This window comes from Dromiciops gliroides, chromosome 2, assembly GCF_019393635.1.
Source record: "Dromiciops gliroides isolate mDroGli1 chromosome 2, mDroGli1.pri, whole genome shotgun sequence".
NCBI lineage: Eukaryota > Metazoa > Chordata > Mammalia > Microbiotheria > Microbiotheriidae > Dromiciops > Dromiciops gliroides.
Genome location: NC_057862.1, coordinates 517,712,259 through 517,733,600, shown reverse-complemented (window position 1 = coordinate 517,733,600; position 21,342 = coordinate 517,712,259). Strand labels below are relative to the sequence as shown.

Sequence of the window (21,342 nt, the reverse complement as noted above, 5' to 3'; positions counted from 1 at the left end):
TTCACTTCTCCCTTGGTGTCTCTGAATCATAGTTTACCTCCTACATGTTTAGTCATCCAGGACTCCTCAGATTCTCCTTTTTATATCATACTTTTCTCATACTGAAATATGAGCATCTCTCAATGCTGTCATAGCCTCTCTTCTGATCATTTCTCTAAAGAAATGATAATGCATTACCCCCAAATCTATGTATGTAGTGCCTGAATCCCTCTCCTGAACTTTATCTGTATATTGCCAGTAGCATCCTACAAACTTTTCTCTGTATGTGCCACAGACATTTCAAACCAAATATGTCTAAAATGGAACTGATAATATTTCCTGCCAAACCCATACTTTCTCCAGATGTAACTATTTTGGTTGATGGCAATACAATCCTTTCATATACTTGGGTTCACCACCCTGAAATCACCCTTTTCCTCAGTTACTTAGCCAATCGCTGAGTCTTATCATTTTCCTTCCACAAAATGTTTCATAACTATCCCATTTTCTGATCTTAATAGCCTTAATCCTCATTCAGGATTTCATCGTCTCTCACCTGGACTATTGTATTAGCTTCCTTGTGAGTTTCTTAGATTCCCCTCTCTCCTCTCTTCAATCCATCCTCTTTTGGGTAGAAATTCCTAAATCTTCAGTGGCTCAGATATTGTTATCCTTCCCCTAAGCCTTCTCTTCTTCAGGCTAAATAGCCTCAATTTCTTAATTGTTCTGATCCCTTTTTTCCTTCAAAATGTGGAAACCAAAGCCAGGAGAGATAAAATGTGAAGAAACTCACCTAAGTGGTAAAAAGATTGAGTTGGAGCTCAAACCCAGGGCTCCTGATTCCTAAGTCTAATGATGCTTCCACTATAACTCAATGGGGTATAAATTGAGATTGCCCACTACTGATTAGAAAAATGCAAATTAAAGCTACTCTGTGCTACCACCTCACACCTATCCAATTGACTAATATGACAAAAAAAGGAAAATGATAAATGTTGGAGAAGACATGGGAAAATGGGAACACTAGTGCATTGTTGATAAACCTATGAACTGATCCAGTGATTCTGGAGAGCAATTTGGAACTATATCCAAAAGGCTTTAAAACTATACATACCATCTGGTACCAGCAATACCACTACTAGGTTTATATCCCAAAGATATCATAAGAAAGGGAAAAGGACCCACATGTACAAAAATATTTATAGCTGATCTTTTTGTGGTAGCAAAGAATTAGAAATTGAGGGGGTGCCCATTAATTGGGGAATGGCTAAACAAGTTGTGGTATATGAATGTAATGGAATACCATTGCACTGTAAGAAATGGTAAGCAGGTGGATTTAAAAAAAAAACCCTGGAAAGACTTACATTAATTGATGCTCAGTGAAATGAGTATCACAACATTTTGTGATAATAAATTGTGATAGATTTAACTGTTCTCAGCAATACAATGATCCAAGACAATGACAAAAGACTTATGGAGTAAATGCTCTCCGCATTCAGAAAAAGAACTATAGAGTCTGAATGCAGATTGAAAGATACTATTTTTACTTTTTTTGTTGCTTTTTTGTTATTGTTCTTGTTTATTTTTTTCTTGTATTTTATCCTTTTGTTCTGATTAATGTGGAAATATGTTTAACATGATTGTAATGTATAACCTATATCAAATTGCTTGCTAGCCTATGGAAGGGTGAGAGAAGGGAGGGTGAGAGAAAAATTTGGAACACAGAAAGTAACTTTATATGTAACTGAGAAAAATTAAAATAAAAAAAATTGAGATTACCCTCCCAGGAATCTTCTATAAAAACCTTTTGTCAAATGCGGGCAGCTAGGTGGCACAGTGGATAAAGCACCAGCCCTGGATTCAGGAGGACCTGAGTTCAAATCTGGCCTCAGACATTTGCCACTTGCTAGCTGTGTGACCCTGGGCAAGTCACTTAACCCTCATTGGTCCTCCCCCTCTCCCCCACCAAAAAAAAAAAAAGAAACCTTTTGGCAAATGGTGACTTAGAGGTAGACAATATATTTTTGTGGTATAGGTAACCTGTTTAAATTCAACAGGAAAAGACTTGAGAGACCATCTATAACTCCTAACTTCTATATTGTGGGCTAAGATCCCATAGGGGTTAGTCCCAGACAAAGATACTGTGGAATTAAATGTTGTCAAAGGCACCCAGAATTTTCTGAACACTCCAAACCAAGACAGGAAGGTAGGTCCTAGAACATTCTGTCTTAACTATGTCTCAGCAGTATAATCCCTGAAAGATAAACACCTCATCAAGCAACAGAACATCTTTCTATGCCCCTGCTCCACACTAGGTATGTTGAGAGGCATGGTTTCTGTCCTCAAGGATCCCTTAATCTATTTGGGAAATGTGACCAACACACAAAACCAAGCGAATTGATAAAAAACACCCCATAAAGTTCATGTTTGGTGTGTGTGGAGTCCAGACTGTCAGTCTTACAAAAGATCAGAGAAAGTTGAGACCAAGTAGAGTTCAAGTTCCCCTGGAAGACCAAGGAGGTAAGAAATGATCTGAATGGTGAAGGGACAATAAAATTTGATAAGGTGGGAGGGAGAAGTAGAAGGTATTGCAGGTGGTATAAGAGAACAACTTGAAAAAGGTGGGGATAATAATGGCTAACACTTATAGAGAATTGTATAATTTGCAGAGGACTATATATCTATTATTTCATTTGCTCTTCAAAACTACCCTGGGAAGTAGATAGTATTATCTCCATTGTACACATAAGAAAAGTAAGGATTAGAGAAGATGTGATTTTCTCAGAGTCACAAAGGTGGTAAGTATCTGAAGATTTTGAATTCAGGTTTTTCTCACTCTACTATACTTCTCATCTAAAGTATATGGAACATCAATTAGGGAATGGCTGAACAAATTGTGGGATGAGATTATGATGGAACACTATTGTGCTATATGAAATGATGAGCACGATGCTATCAGAAAAACCTGGAAAGAATTACATGAGCTGATGCAAAGTGAAATGTACTGTATACAAAATAAGAGCAATATTGTAAGATGATCTGCTGTGAATGACAGTTATTTTTAGCAATAAATTGATCCAAGACAGCTCTAAAGGACTTATGAAAAATGCAATCCATCTATAGAGAAATATCTGATGGTATCTGAATACAGATTAAAGCATACTTTTTTTTTTTACTTTTTTGATTCAGGGCATTTATTTTAACAAACATTTGACTCCTCAAGATGAACTAGATGCTGCAACAGCTGCTCTCTTGGGTTTAGGCGTTGTTGCTTCACGGAATCCGTTCCTGAATCGGTGGTAGACAATTTTTAGGTGCCTCATTGGACCAGTACCAGTAGTGTTGCGTCACTTAGCCTTTGCACTCCAATTATACTTTCTCTTGCATTTGGCAGGATACCCGCATTTGCTGCAGGTTGACTTCTGAAGATGGTACGCCTTAGAGCCACAGCAATGGCACAAAGTGTGCATCTTATTCCTGTACTTACCAAACGAAGATATACCCTTCGTCATCTTCCTCCTGCCGCTGGGACCAAAGAGAACAATAAAGCATACTTTTTGTTATTTCCTTTTTCTAAAGTGTTTTTTGTCTCTTTTCTTTAATAACCTGACTAATGTGGAAATGTTTTGTATGACTACATATGTATAACTTATATTGAATTGCTTGAATTCTTAAGGGGGGGAGCAGGAAGGGTGGGAAGAAGAGAATGTGGAACATAAAAATTTTAAAAATTGTTGTTGAAAAAAGTTCCATAGAAAGGTAGAACTAAAAATTGATGGTAAATTTTGTTTGTTACATGTAATTTGGGGAAAAAAAATAAAATTCTAAAGAAAGTATATGGAGGAGAGTCAGGGTGAAATCTAGAGGCAGACTTGGTCATGTTAGAGCCCCAGGCAAAGTCTCAGGGGACACCCCATCAGGCCATGAAGAAGCCTCAACCTCTTGTGTACTCCCCATGTGGATCAGGCTCCCAAGCCTATGGAACAGGGGTCTGACCTGCACCTCCACCAAACACAGGCATCCAGCCCACATGGCTCCAGGAGGACTAGGCTGGTACAGCTTAAGTTCCGTCCACACAATGCTTTGTAATTGTCAAAAATAATTTATGGTCACCTAACTAACTTAGCCCTCACAACACTCTTCAAGGCAGGCCAACAAGTGCAATAATCTTCCATTTTCATCTAAGAAAACCAAAGCCCAGCACAAGTGGAAGGACTTCTTCAAGGTCTCCAGCCCCTAAAGTGAAAGAACCTTCTCTTTTCCAGTTCAGCTTCTGGTACACTCTGAACCTGAAGTTTCTGACACCTTATTCAGTCCTTTTTCCCCTGTCTCTAGGCTCTCTGGGAAAGACAATAGTGATGAAATCTAGCACACTAGGCTCCAGATGAAAAGCAGGGTAGGGAGCTTGGTTACAATAGGTACCATCTAGGATTCTGGGAGAAAGGTCAGGGAGGCAACATCTCTGTCTCAGGAAGAAGCAGAAAGGGCCCACAGACATGGCTCTACTCAGAGATAAGGAGTCAGGCAGATGGGGAGTGAGTGATTTTTACAAATTCATTCAGAATAGAGTGCAGATGGCCCCAGAAGATCAAAAGGAACAGATCAAAAGAACATCAAAGGGACAGGCCTCAGTCATCACCCCATGTCAACATCTGAGCTGCTCCCCTGCACCTAAAGGACCTGTATAAATACAGTCATGGTCCCTCTCACCAGCAGTGCTTTTAGAATTTCTGTACCTGGTGTCTTCTCAGTGATAAAAAAGTCCTAGGTTTCCTTCAACCATGAGGTCTCTCTGCCTCCTCTTTGGCCTTCTCTTCTTGGCTGCCCAGGCCACAGCTGAGAAACCAACAGGAGAAGATACAGGACTCAGTCCTCAGGGAAAAGAAATGGAACCTGGAAGAGAGATGAAGGAAGAAGAGGCTGGGGAGGCTGACCAACTGATTCTGAATGAGGACGCCCCTCAGGAGTTCTTTCTGGCCAGCTCCACTCCAGGTAAGAGGATAACATGACAGGGTAATATAGGAGAATTTGGGCATGGGAATGATCAGACTTTCCTTATAGAAGGAAGGTCAAGTAGGTATGTTGTGGATTCACACCGGGAAACAAGAGCCAGAAGTGAAGGCCTTCAGGTTTATGTCATCTTGATGGCTTTGCATAGGGTCCAGATTGTTCTCATTGAAGAGCAAACCATATAGTCTTGTGAGTAGCCTATTGGTATAGGTAATTAATCAACAAGCATTTAGTAATTGTAGTTGACTGAGAGCTAGAAGGGACCTTATAGGTCATCTAGGCCAATGCCTTCATTTTCAGGATGAGGAACTAGAGACTCACAAAGAATAAGTGATTTCAGCAAGGTCACAAAGCTATTCACTATCTTTCATGGAATATGAACCCTTGTGGGTTTCATCTACAATACAACAACCCCACCCTGTCCACAATGAATTATGATGAGGCACCTTTGGTAGCAAGCAGAGGTACATGGGTCTAAATTTGGGGCAGCTAAACTGTATTCCAAGGTGACAGACAAACTCTTTCAATCTTCTTCATGCACAGGGAAGAATAGGAAGCTGCCCTACAAACGCTGTTTCTGCAAAAGAACCTGTCCCAAGGAAATGCGGAGAGGTACTTGCCAGGCGTACATTCTGACATATGTTTGCTGCTCTCCCTGAGGCTCTGAGAGCAACGAGTACCACAGAGCTTTGTCCTTGGGAATCTACTGATTGACCATCCCCTCTTCTGTACCCTATTCATGCAATTAAAACAACCATCCTTTGAGACTTGTGCCTGTGTTGTCACTGTGCAGACTCCTTTTCAGAAGGCCTTTCACTTCTGAAGCTCACTAAATCTCCCAGTGGGACACTGACTCATTTTACTTCCTTAGAGACCTTGGCTTCTCCGGTCAGAGGCCCTTTCCCTAACCCTTTGGACAAAGATGGCTGGCATTTGTCTAGCCTTTCATAAAATCATTGAAGTTCCCATTTCCATGGTATTGAAAGTCTTTTTCTCATAAGAAGCTGGTGAGGATGGCCATGTAAGTAGGATTATAGAATTTAGATATCATCTATTGTGATTCCTAATTTGATAGAGAAGGAAAACAAGGTCCAAGGGCATATAGTGTAAGGTCAAAATTACATGAATGGGGCAGCTAGGTGGCGCAGTGGATAGAGCACTGGCTCTGGAGTCAGGAGGACCTGAGTTCAAATCTGGCCTCAGACACTTGACACTAGCTGTGTGACCCTGGGCAAGTCACTTAATCCCAATTGCCTTGCCAAAAAAAAATTACATGGATAATGCTTGGCACAATGGGGATTCCAACCCTGACCTCTGGACTTCAAATATATTACTATTCTCATTAGATCATATCACCTCCATATTTTAGATATTGGAAATGAGGCCCAGAATGGTTAAATAATGTACCTCTGGCCACATAATGGGTACTTCAGAGCTAGGATTCAAACCCAATTATTTCTCATTCCTCCCTTTCAGTGACCATTAAACAACATTTGAGATCTTGACATTCCTCCACAAACTCCATATTTTCTCTATTTCAGGAAGCCACAAAAATTTTTTCATTTCTTCTGCAGTATAGCCTTTGTCAGACACCATTTTTGGTTGACAAGGCACTTCTGCATCTGCCTTGAGTTGATCTGCAAATACAACCCCAATAAGGTGGAGATTTTCTAACCACAGCACCTGGAAATACTTTTTTTGAATATTTTCTGGGAATTCAAAATGTATTCTGAGACAGCTCTGGATAATGCTAAGCCCTTTGTGGTTTCTTAACTCATGAAAGTCTGTTCCTTGTTCTGTAAGCCAATGGCCCTTCAGCTTCTTGCCAGCTCTGATCAGTGGGCTATCAACAAAGATTCAAATAAAGGCAGCATTAAGCCTGTTTTTGAAGAGCTAGTGTCATGAGTCATTCTTCTGAAATCTGATGCAGCCCAGTGGTCTTTAAAATTTAGTTTCTACTCAGCTTTCTCTTTGGATCACTTTGATTTGGCTTTTACTTGCCTGCTTATGTGCTGACTTCTTACTGCATTCATAATACCCTATATAAAAAGCTAGAAGAGACCTTTTAGACTGCCTAATTCAGCTCCCTCATTTGATAGATCAGGAAACTGAGACCCAGAAAAGTTAAATGATTTGCCAACAGTCACACAGGTAATAAATATCAAACCTAGGGTTTCAACCCCAGTCTTCTTTTTAAAGTCTAAGATGTTTTTCACTGTTATCACATCCAGTATGGTCCCCCTATACTTCCCTTTTTCACTTCATCCCTCCCTTGGGATAGAAGACTTATCACATGATTGAAACCAACATCTTTCTTTTAAAATTCCTTCTCTGAGTTCCTATTCCTGGACTCCCTCAGGCTATGATAGCTAATATCTATTTGGTTCCTTAAGATTAGCAAACCACTTTATGTGTGTTATCTCATTTGATCTTCACAACAATCCTACTAGGTAAGGGATGTTGTTATTACCATTTAAAAGATGAGCAAACAGAATCTGAGAGATACTTGAGTGATTTGCTCTGTAAAAGAGGATGCTGGGCCAGATGGCCTCTAAGATCTAAGGTCTAAATCTATAATCCCAAATTATTTTGAGAGACTGCTCTTGGAACAAAATTTAGAGCCTGGGTATAGAGTCAGGAAGACCTGCATTCAAATCCAGCCATAGACACTAGCTATATGACCCTGGGTAAATCATTTAATTTCTGCTTGCATTAGATTATTAAACTGTATAATGGGGAAAAATATTACCTTCATCTCAGGGCTTTTGGAAGGTCAAATGAGATAGTATTTGTTAAACCTCTCAGCACAGTGTCTGGCACATAGTAGGTTCTATACAAATGCTTTTTCCAATCCTAAAATCCTTCTATTATCTTCTCATGGCACAACCACTTAAGACAATGGATTAATGTTCTTAAAGGAAACACACATGATGGAATGTGTTCAAATTATTAATGTCTTTGTAGGACAGAGCAGTCTGGAAAATATACTCTATCCCATTTTGGACATGACTATGTTATACAAGACCTATACTTTTTATTATACTATATGGCTCCAATGCTTTCCTATCTCTGTGCCTTTGCTCATACTGTTTCTTCTGCTCATGATGCCCTTTCCTACTGTTCCAAGTGTCCATTTTCTTCTCATTCTATAAGAGCCAGTTCAGTGAGGTAGAGCCAAGATGGACAGAAAAGGAAAAGCATCACCTGAGTTCTCCCCCCAATTTTTCCAAACACCTTTAAATAATGCTGCAAAACAAATTTTAGAGCAGCAGAAACCACAAAAGTTTGGATCACAACAATTTTCCATCCAAGACAGCTTGGAAGGTCAGCAAAAAAGGGTGAGAGTGGAGTGCAGTCCTGTGCAGGCCACACCCTAGGAAACCAACAGTAGGTGTTGGGTTTGCCCAAATCAGTGGTGGCAGTGAGGGTTTCCAGACCTCTCAGCATACAGACAGTAAGGGAGTCAGATAACTGGTCAGAAAGAGATTACAGGGATCCCTTTACTGGCACCAGGATCAGGATTCTGTTGAGTTACCCATTCTCAGATCTGAGTCACAGTCCTGGGTCTCAGTCCCAGGAGAAAGAGGAGTATTAGCACCCCAGAACTTGTAGCCACAGGGGAGTAGGTCCCATGTTCACAATTCCATGGTAGACAGAACAGTACTTGTGGTCACTCACAGACTAGAGCAGAAGAGTAATAAACATACCTCTCCAGACCAATTTGGAAAACCTAAAAACTTACATGACTGCAGAACAACCTCTGAAAATAGTTGCATAAAAAAGCTGAAGCTTGGGACTGTCCCCTCTCCACCCTGGAAGTAGAGCCCCACTTTAGCATGTTGTTAAAAGTAAAAAACAAAGGTAAACAAAAAGTAACAAAACAAAGGTAAAACAAAAGGAAAAAACAAAAGGAAAAATGAGTAAACAGCACAAAAAAGTCCTGAATACAGAAAGTCATTCTGTTGACAGTGAAAATCAAAACACAAATTCAGAAGAAGACAATAATCTATATCCAAAGCATTAAAGAAAAATAAGAAAAAAAGAAGAAAAAAGAAAAATAAAAATTGGTTCCATGATATGGAAGAAATCAAAAAGCATTTTAAAAATCAAGTAAGAGGAGTTGAGGAAAAATTGAGAAGAGCAAAGAGAGTGATGTGAGAAAAATCATGAAAGAGTTTACAATTCAGTAAAGGAGGCACAAAAATTCATGGAAGAGAAAAACTCTTTAAAAAGCAAAATTAACCAAAAAGAAAAGGAGGTAAAAAATCCATTGAAGAAAAGAACTCCTTAAAAAGTAGAATTGATTAAATAGAAAAGGAATTACAAAGCTCATTGAAGAAAATAATTCCTTAAAAATTAGAATTGAGCAAGTGGAAGCTAATAATTTCATGAGATATTAAGAAGCAATAAAACAAAATAATAAAATAAAATTAGAAGAAAATGTGAAATATCTCACTTAAAAGTGAATTTAGTTGGAAAAAATATTCAGGAAAGGTAATTTGAGAATTATTACACTACCTGAAAGTCATGATCAAATGAGAGCTTTCAAGACATTATCAAGGAAAACTGGAAAGAATCCAGCAGGTACCTCCTGAAAAACATCCCAAAATGAAAACTCCCAGGCATATTATAGCTCAATTCCAGAGCTCTCAAGTCAATAGGAAAATATTGTAAACAGCCAAAAAGAAACACATTAAATACCATGGAACCACAGTCAGGATAACATAAGATTCAGCAATTTCTACATTAAAGGATGGAGAGCTTGGAATATGATATTCCTTAGAGATGACAACCAAGAATCATCTTCCCAGAAAAACTGTGTATAATCCTTCAGGAGGAAAAATGGATATTCAGTAAAATAGAAGACTTTCAAGCATGTCTGATAAAAAACTAGAGCTGAATAGGAAATTTGACCTTTAAATAAAAAGATTGGGAGGGAAGCAAAAAAAAAAAAAAAAAAAAAGGAAAGAAGAAAGAGAAACCACAAAATTCGAATTTAAACTGTTTAGATTTCTACATGGGAAAATGATACTTGTAACTCCTAAAACTTTCTCTTTATTAGGGCAATTAGAAAGAATACTCAGAGCCCAAGGACATGGGTATGAGTTGAATATGCTAGGATGGTTATGTAAAAAAATAAAGTTAAGGGATGAGAACCAAGAATACCCTGAGAGAAGGGAAAGAAGAGAGGTATAATCAGGTAAATTATCTGATATAAAAGAGGCCCCAAATAGATTTTACAGTGGAGGGGAAGGTGGGGGAAGCTGGCAGGGATGGGGAGGTAGTACAAGAAACTTATTCTTATCAGAATTAGCTCATAGAGGGAATAACATACACTCCTTTGGGTGTAGAAACCTATTTTTACCATACAGCAAAATAGGAGGAGAGGGGATAAGAGAGACAAAAAGCTGATAGAAGGGAAGCAGAGTGGGGAGGGAAAAGTCAAAAGCAAAACACTTTTGAGAATGTACAGGGTTAAAGGAGAGAGTAGGATAACCTGGGGGAAATTAGAATGGATGTAAACTGAAATGTGCAGAACCAAGAGAAGATTGTACACAATGGCAGCAATATTTTATAAAGATCAGCTGTGAATAACTTAGCAAATTGAGACCTGTGAAAAGCCTTAGCTTAAAAGGCCTAGGTCTCTCACTGTGTACTGGACATTTACAGTTATCAAGATAAATGTCTTGCCACTGGACCCAGATTGCTCCAGAAGAGAAAATGAGGCAGGTGAGTTTGCACAGCCCTTCCTCACTTAAATCCAATTTATTGCAAGTCAAGTCATCACCTCCCTCATGTTATGGTCTTTGAGAATGAAGGACAAACCACTACCACCACCACCACTACCTTTCCTATAGTTCTAAGTGTCCATTTCCCTCTCATTCTTTAAAAAATGAGTTCACATGTTATCTTCTTCATGAAGTCTCCTTCCCTGATCACTCATTCAGAAATGATCTCTCCTTCTCTTGGATCAACATAGCCCTTAGTCTCTGGTTTCTCTTTGTGTTCTTTTATAGTTTCTCTTTTCTAATAGTTCTTTGAGAGACAGCATCAAAACCCTAAACCAGGACCTGATGGGTGTGAGGTGGAACCTCACAGATATTTAAATTTGTATTTCTCTGATCAATATTGATCTAAAGCATTTTTCCTATGACTATGGATTACTTTGATTTCTTTGTCTGAAAACTTCCTATTCATATCCTTTGACCATTTGTCAATTGGGGAATAACCTGTATTTTTATAAATTAGACTCAGTTCTATCATTGAGAAATGAGGCCTTTATCAGAGCTACTTGTTTCAAAAATTCTTTTCCAGTTTTCAACTTCTCTTATAATCTTGGTTACATTAGCTTTGCTTGTGATAAACCTTTTACATTTTATATAATCAAAATTATCTATTTTATATTCTTTATTGCTCTCTATATCTTCTTTGGTCCTAAATTCTTCCTCTGTTCATAAATCTGACAGAAAAACTATTCCATGCTCTTTTAATTTGGTAATGGTATTCTTTATGGTGTAAATCATGTATCCATTTAAAAGTAATAAACATTTTTATTTATAGTTTTGTGTTCCAATTTTTATCCATCCTTCCCCTCCCTCTTCCCAGAGGTAGCAAGCAATCAGATGTGGGTTATACATGTGCAACTATGTAAAATATCACCATATGAGTCATTTTGTACAAGAAAACTTGAATAAAAGAAAAAATGAAAGAAAATGAAAAATAGTGTGCTTCAGTATGTGTTCAGCCAATATCAGTTCTTTCTTTGGAGGGGGATAGTATGTTTCATTAGTAGTCATTTGGGAGTGTCTTGGATCATTGTATTATTGAGAAGAGTTAAGTCATTCACACTTCTTTTTTTCCATTTATTTATTTATTTAGAATTTTATTTTCCCCAATTACATGTAAAAACAAATTTTAACATCAATTTGACATTCTCTTCCTCCCTCCCCACCCTCCCTTTAAGAATTCAAGCAATTTAATGTAAGTTATACATGTGTAGTCATGCAAAACATTTCCACATTAGTCAGGTTGTAAAGGAAAACAGATAAAAAACTTAGAAAAAGAAACAAAACAATTATGCTTCAATCTGTATTCAGATATCATCAGTTCTTTCTCTGTAGATGAATTGCATTTTTCACAAGTTCTTCAGAGTTGTCATGGATCATTGCATTGATGAAAATAACTGTCATTCACAGCACATCATCTTACAATCTTGCTCTTATTTTGTATACATTATATTGCACTTTGCATCAGCTCATGTAAGTCTTTTCAGGTTTTTCTGATAGCATCATGCTCATCATTTCGTATAGCACAATAGTGTTCCGTCATAATCTCATCCCACAATTTGTTCAGCCATTTCCCAATTGATGGGCATCTCTCTGATTTTAAATTCAACTTTTTAAAAAATATTTTTTAGGATATAATCCTAGTAGTGGTATTACTAGGTCGAAGAGTATGATGGTTTCATAGCCCTTTAGCCATAGTTCCAAATTACTCAACAGAATGTTTGAAATCAGTTTACAACTTTATGAAGAGTGTATTAATGTCATTTTCCTCCTATCCCCTACAATGTTTGTCATTTTCCTCTGCTGCCTATTATCCAATTCAGTGGATATAAGATAGTACCAGAATTGTTTTGACCTAAATATTTCCAGTCAATAGTGAGCTACAGTATTTTTTTCATATGGCTATAGGGGGCTTTGATTATTTTATCTGAAAACTTCATGTCTTTTGATCGTCTATAAATTGGGGAATTGCTCTTATTTTAAGAAATTTGGCTCAGTTCTCTATGTGTTTGAGATATGAGGCCTATCAGATAAACTTGCTTCAATTTTTTTTCACAGTTACCATGGCTAAATTTCCCTCCATCATATTTCCTCCCCTTAATATTTACTCTATTTTCTATCTTCTTTCATCCCAATCCTCCTCAAAAGTGATTTGCTAAATGAGACTTCTGTTTCTGAGTCAGAGAGAAAGCGGCTGTGATTACTCACCAGCCAGGCAGGCTGAGAAGAAGCACAATCACTCCCTGGGCCATGCTGTAGCACAAACAGTGTGTCCTGGAAGCAGCACTACACTTTAAGAAGGAGTAAAAAGCCAAGAAATAGTAAGCCAGGATGAGTAGGCAGAGACCATCGAAAACTTCTTTGGGGGTAAGGTAGACCACAATACAACCTCAGAAGAAGAAGATAATAACAGGGTCAAAGCTCCAACATCCAAAGCTTCCAAGAAAAATATGACCTGGTCTCAGGCCATGGAAACTCTCAAAAGGGACTTTGAAGAGAAAGTAGGAGAGATAGAATGAAGATGTAGAGAAAGAGAGGAAGGAATGGAAAGAGAAATGAGAGAAATGCAGGAGAATCATGAGAAAAAAGTCAACAGTTTGAAAAACCAAATGGAAAAGGAGATTAAAAAACTGCTGAAAATAATTGCCTAAGAATAAGGATTGAACAAATGGAAGCTAGTGACCTTATGATAAACCAAGACACAGTAAAGCAAATCCAATTGAATGAAAAAATAGAGGGCAATGTGAAATATCTCCTTGGAAAAACAGCTGACCTGGAAAATAAATCTAGGAGAGATAATTTGAAAATCATTGGACTACCTGAAAACCATGATCAAAACAAGAGTTTAGACACCATCCTCCAAAAGATTATGAGGGAAAATTGCCCGGATATTCTAGAAGCATAAGCTAAAATAGAAATTGAAAGAATCCACCGATCACCTCCTGAAAGAGATCCCAAAAGGTAAACCTCCAGGAATATTGTAGCCAAATTCCAGAACTCACAGGTCAAGGAGAAAATATTGCAAGCTGTCAAAAAGAAAGAATTCAAGTTCTGTGGAGACCCAGTCAGGATAGCACAATATCTAGCAGCTTCTACATTAAAGGACCGTAGGGCATGGAATATGATATTCCAGAGGGCAAAGGAACTGGGACTACAGCCAAAAATTACATACCCAGCAAAACTAAGCATCATCTTTCAGAGGAAAACATGGAATTTCAATGAGAAAGAAGACTTTCAGGCCTTTGTTATGAAAAGACCTAAACTGAATAGAAAATTTGACTTTCAAATACAAGATCCTGGAGAAGCATAAAAAGATAAACAGGAAAAAGACTTCATAAGGGATATTAAAAGATCAAACTGTTTATATTCCTACATGGGAAGTTAATACTTCAAACTCATAAAATCTATCTTAGTAAGGAATTAACAGAGGACACAGGTATGAACTGAATACGAAGGGATGATATCTGTAAAACATTTATGTTTTGTTCTTTGTGGGGTGTCTTATGTCTGGGCCCGGATTTGGGTTTGGGGCCTCCTGGGTCCAGGGCTGGTGCATTGTCCACTGTGCCACCTAACTAACCCATAATGACATTTTTAATATAGGGTTGAGGTGTAGGAGAAATAGATTGGGGGAGGGGGAAGGGGAGAGATGGTCTGGGGAGAGGTTGTTCACATGAAGGAAACAAGAAAAAAGCTTATGGAGGGGAGGGGAAGAGGGGGAAGGAATTGGGGAGTGAGTGAACCTTAATATCATCAGAATTGACTCAAAAAAGGACTAACATACGTACTCAAGTGGGTATAGTAATATAATTTTGCCCTGAGGGAGGGGAGGGAGAAAAGGGTAGGGGGGAGAGGGGAAGGAGGGAAGGGCAGACTAGGGGAGAAAGCAGTAAAAAGCAAAATACTTTTTTTTTTTTAGTGAGGCAATTGGGGTTAAGTGACTTGCCCAGGGTCACACAGCTAGTAAGTGTTAAGCGTCTGAGGCCGGATTTGAACTCAGGTACTCCTGACTCCAAGGGGCGGTGCTCTATTCACTGTTCCACCTAGGTGCCCCAAGCAAAATAATTTCAAGGAAGGTAAAGATGTTCTGCATAACGGCACAAGTGTGACATATTGAATTGCTTGATTTCATAGGGATGGTTGAGGAGAGAGGGAGGAAGAAAATTTGGAACATATGTTGTCTCCCCCATTAGAGAGTAAGTTCTTGGAGAGCAGGCATTGTTTTATTTTTCTTTTTCTTTGAATCTCCAATGCTTAGCACACTGTCTAGCTTATAGTAGGTACTTAAATGTTGTTGATGAATTGTTTGCTGTATTAATCCAACCTCATTGTAAGCTCCATGAGAACAAAAGTTCATTTCTTACTTAAATTTATAATCAAACTAATATCTTCCAAATAGAGGCTGCTAGATGTCACAGTGTAGAGTCTGTTGGACCAAAAATCAGGAAAAATTGAGTTCAAATCTAGCCTCAGACATGAATTAGCTTTGTAAAGCTGGCCAGGTAACTCAATCTGTTCATATCTTTGTAATAATGTGGATAATAAAGGATCTGTTCTCCCCCCTGCCTCAATGTGGTTGTGAGAATCAAGAGATATTTGTAAAGCAACATATTCATACTAGTTACCACTAGCATTCCATGTGATTAATAAATATTTTTTGTTTCATTTTATTTTTTAATGAATAAAAGAACATCAAAGAATTTCCAGTGGAGAATCTAACCAGTGTTTTGTGTGGTTGGGCATGGGCCTTGGAGACATGGTCATTGGTTGAAATGACCAGTAAGAAGCATGGACCAGCATGGTCCATGCTAGTGTCCTTTCAGAATGTTGCTTATCTAGCTGTGGTCAGTGCTCCCTTTATTAAGCATATATGTGGTTACCAGAGGTGGTGCATGCATGGCCTAGTCATATTCTTCCTTTTTCTATTCCATTCTCAGTATACTTTATGTGGGGAGCATAGGAATGAGCAGGAATCCAGTGAATGAATAGTAAACTAAAAAGACATGCCAACTGTAGGTTGTATAAAAAAATTAATTATTAACTATAATCTAACCTGGAAAAATTTATATATAATTGGATTTATGAAAAATTATTATATTAAAAATTATAAGTTTAGAAAAATTATAATTGGGCCATAAGTCCTGTCGAGGTTGCCATTCAAACGTGAAATATTTTTACTGACTACCCTAATTTTGGGCTAAAGATGATTAAGGTACTTAATCTGGGACTTTTGACTAACTGGCTATCTGACTGCTGTTAATTTAATGTGGGCCATTTATAAAGTTCCACCACACTGCTCCACTCCCAAATTGATAAGCAAAATATTAAGAAGCCTCTTAACTAAATAATCAAAGCAGAGTTTATTTATGAGATACTATTTAAAATTAAGAATACAGGGAAATAAAATGTACAACCTGACTGCATTGTGGTGCTCCACTGCATCTCTTTCCCACCTACTGTGCCTCAAACTTTTTTAATACAATAAGGGCCTTAGCCACCTCCCGCCTCAGGGTATTTTCACTTGCTCAGCTACTTTCACTAACTCTGTCTGTACCCTTTCATTTTGTAAATCCCCTGCTTCTATCTTTCCTCTCCTCACTGCCACTGCTGAACCCCTGTGTTTCTCTCTCACCGACCTTCTGTCTGTCTGCTCTGTCAGCCTGCCCTTCAGCTTCTCTTTTCTCTGCTCCTAGTCCTTCTCATCTTCTCCTGTGTCCTTGTAGCCCCCTGTCTGTCTTCTCCAACCTTTGCTGTCTCCTCAGCAGCCTCTTGACCTCTTCTTGTCTCATCTCGTCTGTCCGAACTCTTGTCCAAACCTCTTCTCAGCCTCTCTCGTCGGTACTTGTCCGACCCCCTGAGTCTAACCCCCAGGTCTATATATACCTTTTCTTCTCTCCACTCAAATCTCAGGGCTTCCTGCGCCCCCACAGACCAAGCTAATCCTTCAGCCAGGGCTGCGGCTGGTGTGTGTGTGGGGGGAGTGAGCTCCAGCCTCACGGGCCTCCGCACAGGCTATCTGGGATCTTTTGGATAGATCCACTCAGGTCGAAGGGAGCTGGGGGCTTTTTTTCCCCCAGCTGTCTAACCTGGCGTCTTGTACAGCCCAAGGGGCTTTTTTGCTCAGCTGAAGCAGAGGGGGAGGGACACTAGCACCTCCCACATAGAAGAGACACTGAGGGCCTAAGGCTTTCTAATCTCAGCCTAAAGGTAGGGTCCCCAAATCAAAATAAATTTCCATAGTTGAGAGCACAGAGTGACCTAAATGGGGGTAGGAGAGATTGGGGAGATGTTTATACCTTCCTTGCAAATACCAGGGCCCTACTCAAAATGGAAAGCAGGTAAGCTTGGGTACAACAGGTGCCTTATGTCATGGACTACTTGACTCTTCTCCACTGTTCTTCATGAAGAAAAGTGGGTTTGGGTGCAGTAATACAGTGACTAAATAGTAAACTAGGAGGATAGGTAATATGTAGGCTAGGATAACTTAGGGGCAGGTGTGTAAGTATGGGGAGGGGAGCATCCTTTATTTAAAAATTCAAGCACCCTACATGAAATAAGAAACAACTCTAGAGTATCATTCACTATACCAGCTACTGTTCACCCTCTTAATCAGCACAACTTCATAGATAATTATGGAGAAATAAACAAATGTAGGACACACACACACACACACACACATAGAGATGCAACAGCCAGGCTTATATCATGAACTTGATGCTAGGGTTGTATTTGGGATATAGAAAGGGGGTTACAAGGTTTAATAGTGATGACACTCAAATTGGTTCATGAAGTTCTTTGAGTTATCGACAGCACAGTCGGTAAGTTATACCATTGATCCGGCAGGACCCAGAAAGCCTTTGGAAGAGACCACATCTTGATTTACAATAGCAGGTCACGACCTTTCTTTGCTGAGGATCTGAAGAAAAGGAAGAGAATGAGAATATCATTGGGAAGGTAAAGGAGGAACCTCTTCAAAACTAATGCACCCTTTCCCTGACCTACAATTTGGGGGTGGGGGGTGCAAAGATTCCAGATTTGAAATGACAATCAAGAGGCTAAGGTTCTTTTTCCAGCTCTGACAGTGCTTAATGCTTAATTGTGACCTGGAGCAAAGAGTTTCCTGTCTTTGAGCATCAGTTTCCTCATGCTAAGAATTCAGGGGTTGGCCTAAAAGAAAGGATGAAAGACTTTTCTAATAACACTGTTACAAATTCTCTTAAACAGAAACCCAAAGTCTTATCAACTCCTTCATCTTCAGGTAACGTTTCTATGGAAATGACTCCCAAATGGTTCTGTTCAGGTCTAAGTTCTTTCCTGAACTCTGGTCTTGCATCACAACCTGCCTATATTGAGCTGGATGCCCCATAGGCTTGTTATGTCAAAAGCAGAGCTCATTATCTTTTCTCCAAAATCCAATTCTCTTCTGATCCTCCCTATTTCTGTTGTGAGGGCCCTACCATTTTCCTAGCCAATTAGTTCAAATCTGTATCATCCTTTACACTTTGCTCTAACTTTCCTTATGTATCCAATTAATTCCTAAATCTTATCATTTCTATCTCCATAATATATCTGTATCTCCTCTTCATTGTCATAACCACCATTCCCAGGTCAGGCTCTTATTAGTTGGACTATTACAATAGCCTCTCTCTTTTTTTGTAGGGCAATGAGGTTCAAGTGACTTACCCAGAGTCACACAGCTAGTAAGTGTCAAGTGTCTGCAGCCAGATTTGAACTCAGGTCTTCCTGAATTCAGGGCCAGTTCTATCTCCACTGAGTCACCTAACTGCCCCCACAATAAATAGCCTCTTAATTGGACTCCCTGGCTCACTTCCTCCCCTACTACAATTTATCTTCTACTCAGATGTTGGTGGTTTTCCTAACATGCAGGTCTGACCATGCTACCTTCTCGATCCCACTTTTTATCATAAAAGTATTTTATTATTTTCTAGTTACATGTAGAGATAGTTTTCAACATTTGGTTTTATAAGATTTCCAGTCCCAAATTTTTCTCCCTTTGTCCCCGCCTTCCTCCTCAAGAAAGCAAGCAATCTGATATAGATTATATATGTACAATCACATTAAACATATTTCTGCTTTGGTCATGTTGTGAAAGAAGAATCAAAACAAAAGGTAAAACATGAAAAAAGAAAATAAAGGAGAAACAGTATGGTTTAATCTGAATCCAGATTCCACAGTTCTTTTTTCTGGATGTGGAGAGCATTTTCCATCATGTGTCCTTTGGAATTATCTTGGATCATTGTATTCTTGAGAAGAGTTAAATCTATTACAGTTGATCATCGCACAATGTTGTTGATACTGTGTACAATGTTCTCCTGGTTCTAGATAGCACTTAATATATGCCCCAGGGATTCCTGATCATGGCATCTCTATGTCTAGGGTGAAATATATGCTCTGCCTGGCACTTAAAAACCCTCAACAACTGGCTTCCTTTTAGCCCCTTACTTTCTTCTTCCATATGACTCTCCAATTTTTTGGTCCAGATGTACTCTTCAGTGTGCTAGGCCCCCAAATTTAAGCACAGATGAACTTTACAATATGATTTATCCACATTATTCTGTGATGTTTCATCCATTTCAACTGTACCTTCAGGCCTGACAACAGGAGGGAAAAAGAACTAACAAAGCATATGCCCAAGGTCACTTGGCCTATAAGTATCAGAGAAGAGTGTGAACCTAGGTCTCCTCACTCTAGACCAATGACTTTGCTTACAGTATTGCTATTGTATTCCACCATTGCCATTGCACTTTATGGCCTTTCATATCTGACTTTTCCTTCTTACAACCATCCCGCATTCTTGATGATTCCAGTCAGAACCCAACTGCCCCAGCCTTGCCTACACCTCCCACCCATAATCACTTGCGTTTCATCTTCTCTTGAATATCCCAACTCTAACTCTAGAGCCTAAGAGTTTCCTTAATGATGTGGGGGTGTTTCTCTTTTCCTTTGGCTTTTGGCATGGCCTAGGAAGAAGCCTTCCATAGACATCAGGCTGACCTTAGTGTAGATCTGGCAAGTTTCACAACACAAAACATAGAGAATGGCCAAGCTGGAAAAGGACCTTAGAAATAATTTACTCCATCCCCTCAATTGATGGGAAAAAGAAGACAAAGCCCAGAAAGAGGAGAGCAAATGGACAGAGTCGATTAGACACTTGTTGGATCAATTAGGACTAGAACCTAGGTTTTCCTGTCCAGCAGGCTGATGCTTTCCCCATCCTATGCCAGTCTCCTTTTCTTACCTGAGGCCATTGTATCTGAGTTCTCAGCTTCCATGGAAGGGAGTTCAGGAAACTGGTTCTCAGTCATAGCCTCTTCCTGAGTCAGCATCTCTTCTTTATTAAACTGAGCCTGGACCTGGATGGTCAAGAAGACAACAGCTGTGAGAAGAAAGAACGTCTTCATGGCTTGAGGGTTCCTGTTGCTTCTCAGTCACTAATGAAATAGTATCAGCCTGCTTGTCTCTAGTGGAGAGAGAAAAACTGATCCCTTATTTATACCAGAGTTCTAGGAGCAGGATCAGAGCCCACAAGGAAGGAAATGCCTTCATGGGCTTCATGGGCACAGGTTTCTCTGATGTCATGTATTTTCTCCTAAAACTTCTTTGATGTTCTTCTGATCTTGTAGTTCCATTCACATATGTGCCAAAGTCTCATTTACTTATCTCCTGCCTGTTTCCCATCTGCCTGCCTAGCTGTCTCCTGCACAGTTAGGGAAGATCTGAGGAATACTTCTGATTAAACAGAAAAATTCTATTTAAGTTCCTTTAGGTCATTTAGAGGCTAACCCATCTATGGAAGACTTGATGTGTAGATTTTTTCCATATTTTATTAAATCTCAATTTCATGTAAGTGAAGGATTTATTGTTCACACCTATAATATTGTGTTCATTTCTGGTTGTTACCTTCTAGGAAGCACATAGACTAAATAGTTGTTATATAGGGCAGGATCATTGAGCCTCTGGTTATAAGATATATGAGGATTATTTGAAGGAATTGTGGTATTTAGATCAGAAAAGATGAGGTTTATTTGGTACATGATAGCTGACTTTAAGAATTTAAAACATCGTGTTGAAGGCCACATATCTGCAGAAAGCCCAGGTATTGAAGACCTGGGGGAAAAACAGTTCTCTGTATAAAAGTGCTCAGCTCTGTCAAATGGTTGAGAAACATCTGATTTTATTTATGGAAATTCAGTTAACTCTGCATTACCATCCATTTTGCTATTTTAACCTGAGGACCACTGTACCTTTCTGTATGTTTTGTATCTATAGGTATTATTACTCTCATTAAAATGTAAGCTCCTTCAGAGAAGAAACCATATTTGTTTTTCCATTTGGTGCTCCACCATTTAGCACAATGTGATTAATAAGTGCCTTTTCATTCATTCATGAAAATAATAGCTCTTTCTATTTGGTTTGTCCCAGAGGGCAGAACTAAGAGAATGGTTTCCAAATCTAATGCCTTTACTTGTGCTCTTGATCACATTTCTTCCTGCCCCTTCTAAAAACCTGCATATTCAATCAGTCTCATTTCATTTTTCATCTTCAT

At 38.9% G+C, this 21,342-nt stretch overlaps 1 protein-coding gene and 1 pseudogene across 1 annotated transcript; both read right to left on the bottom strand.

Moving 5' to 3' along the window:
• Window positions 1-3,142: 3,142 nt before the first annotated feature.
• On the bottom strand, window positions 3,143-3,491 carry LOC122740104 (annotated as a pseudogene).
• A 13,762-nt stretch (window positions 3,492-17,253) lies between these two features.
• On the bottom strand, window positions 17,254-20,241 carry LOC122738356 (defensin-A2-like). The gene is made up of 2 exons (XM_043980407.1): window positions 20,035-20,241; window positions 17,254-17,691 (listed from the first exon to the last, which is right to left on the bottom strand). Exons 1-2 carry the CDS (start codon window positions 20,195-20,197, stop codon window positions 17,576-17,578), a joined length of 279 nt encoding a protein of 92 aa, XP_043836342.1. The 5' UTR covers window positions 20,198-20,241; the 3' UTR covers window positions 17,254-17,575.
• Window positions 20,242-21,342: the final 1,101 nt, after the last annotated feature.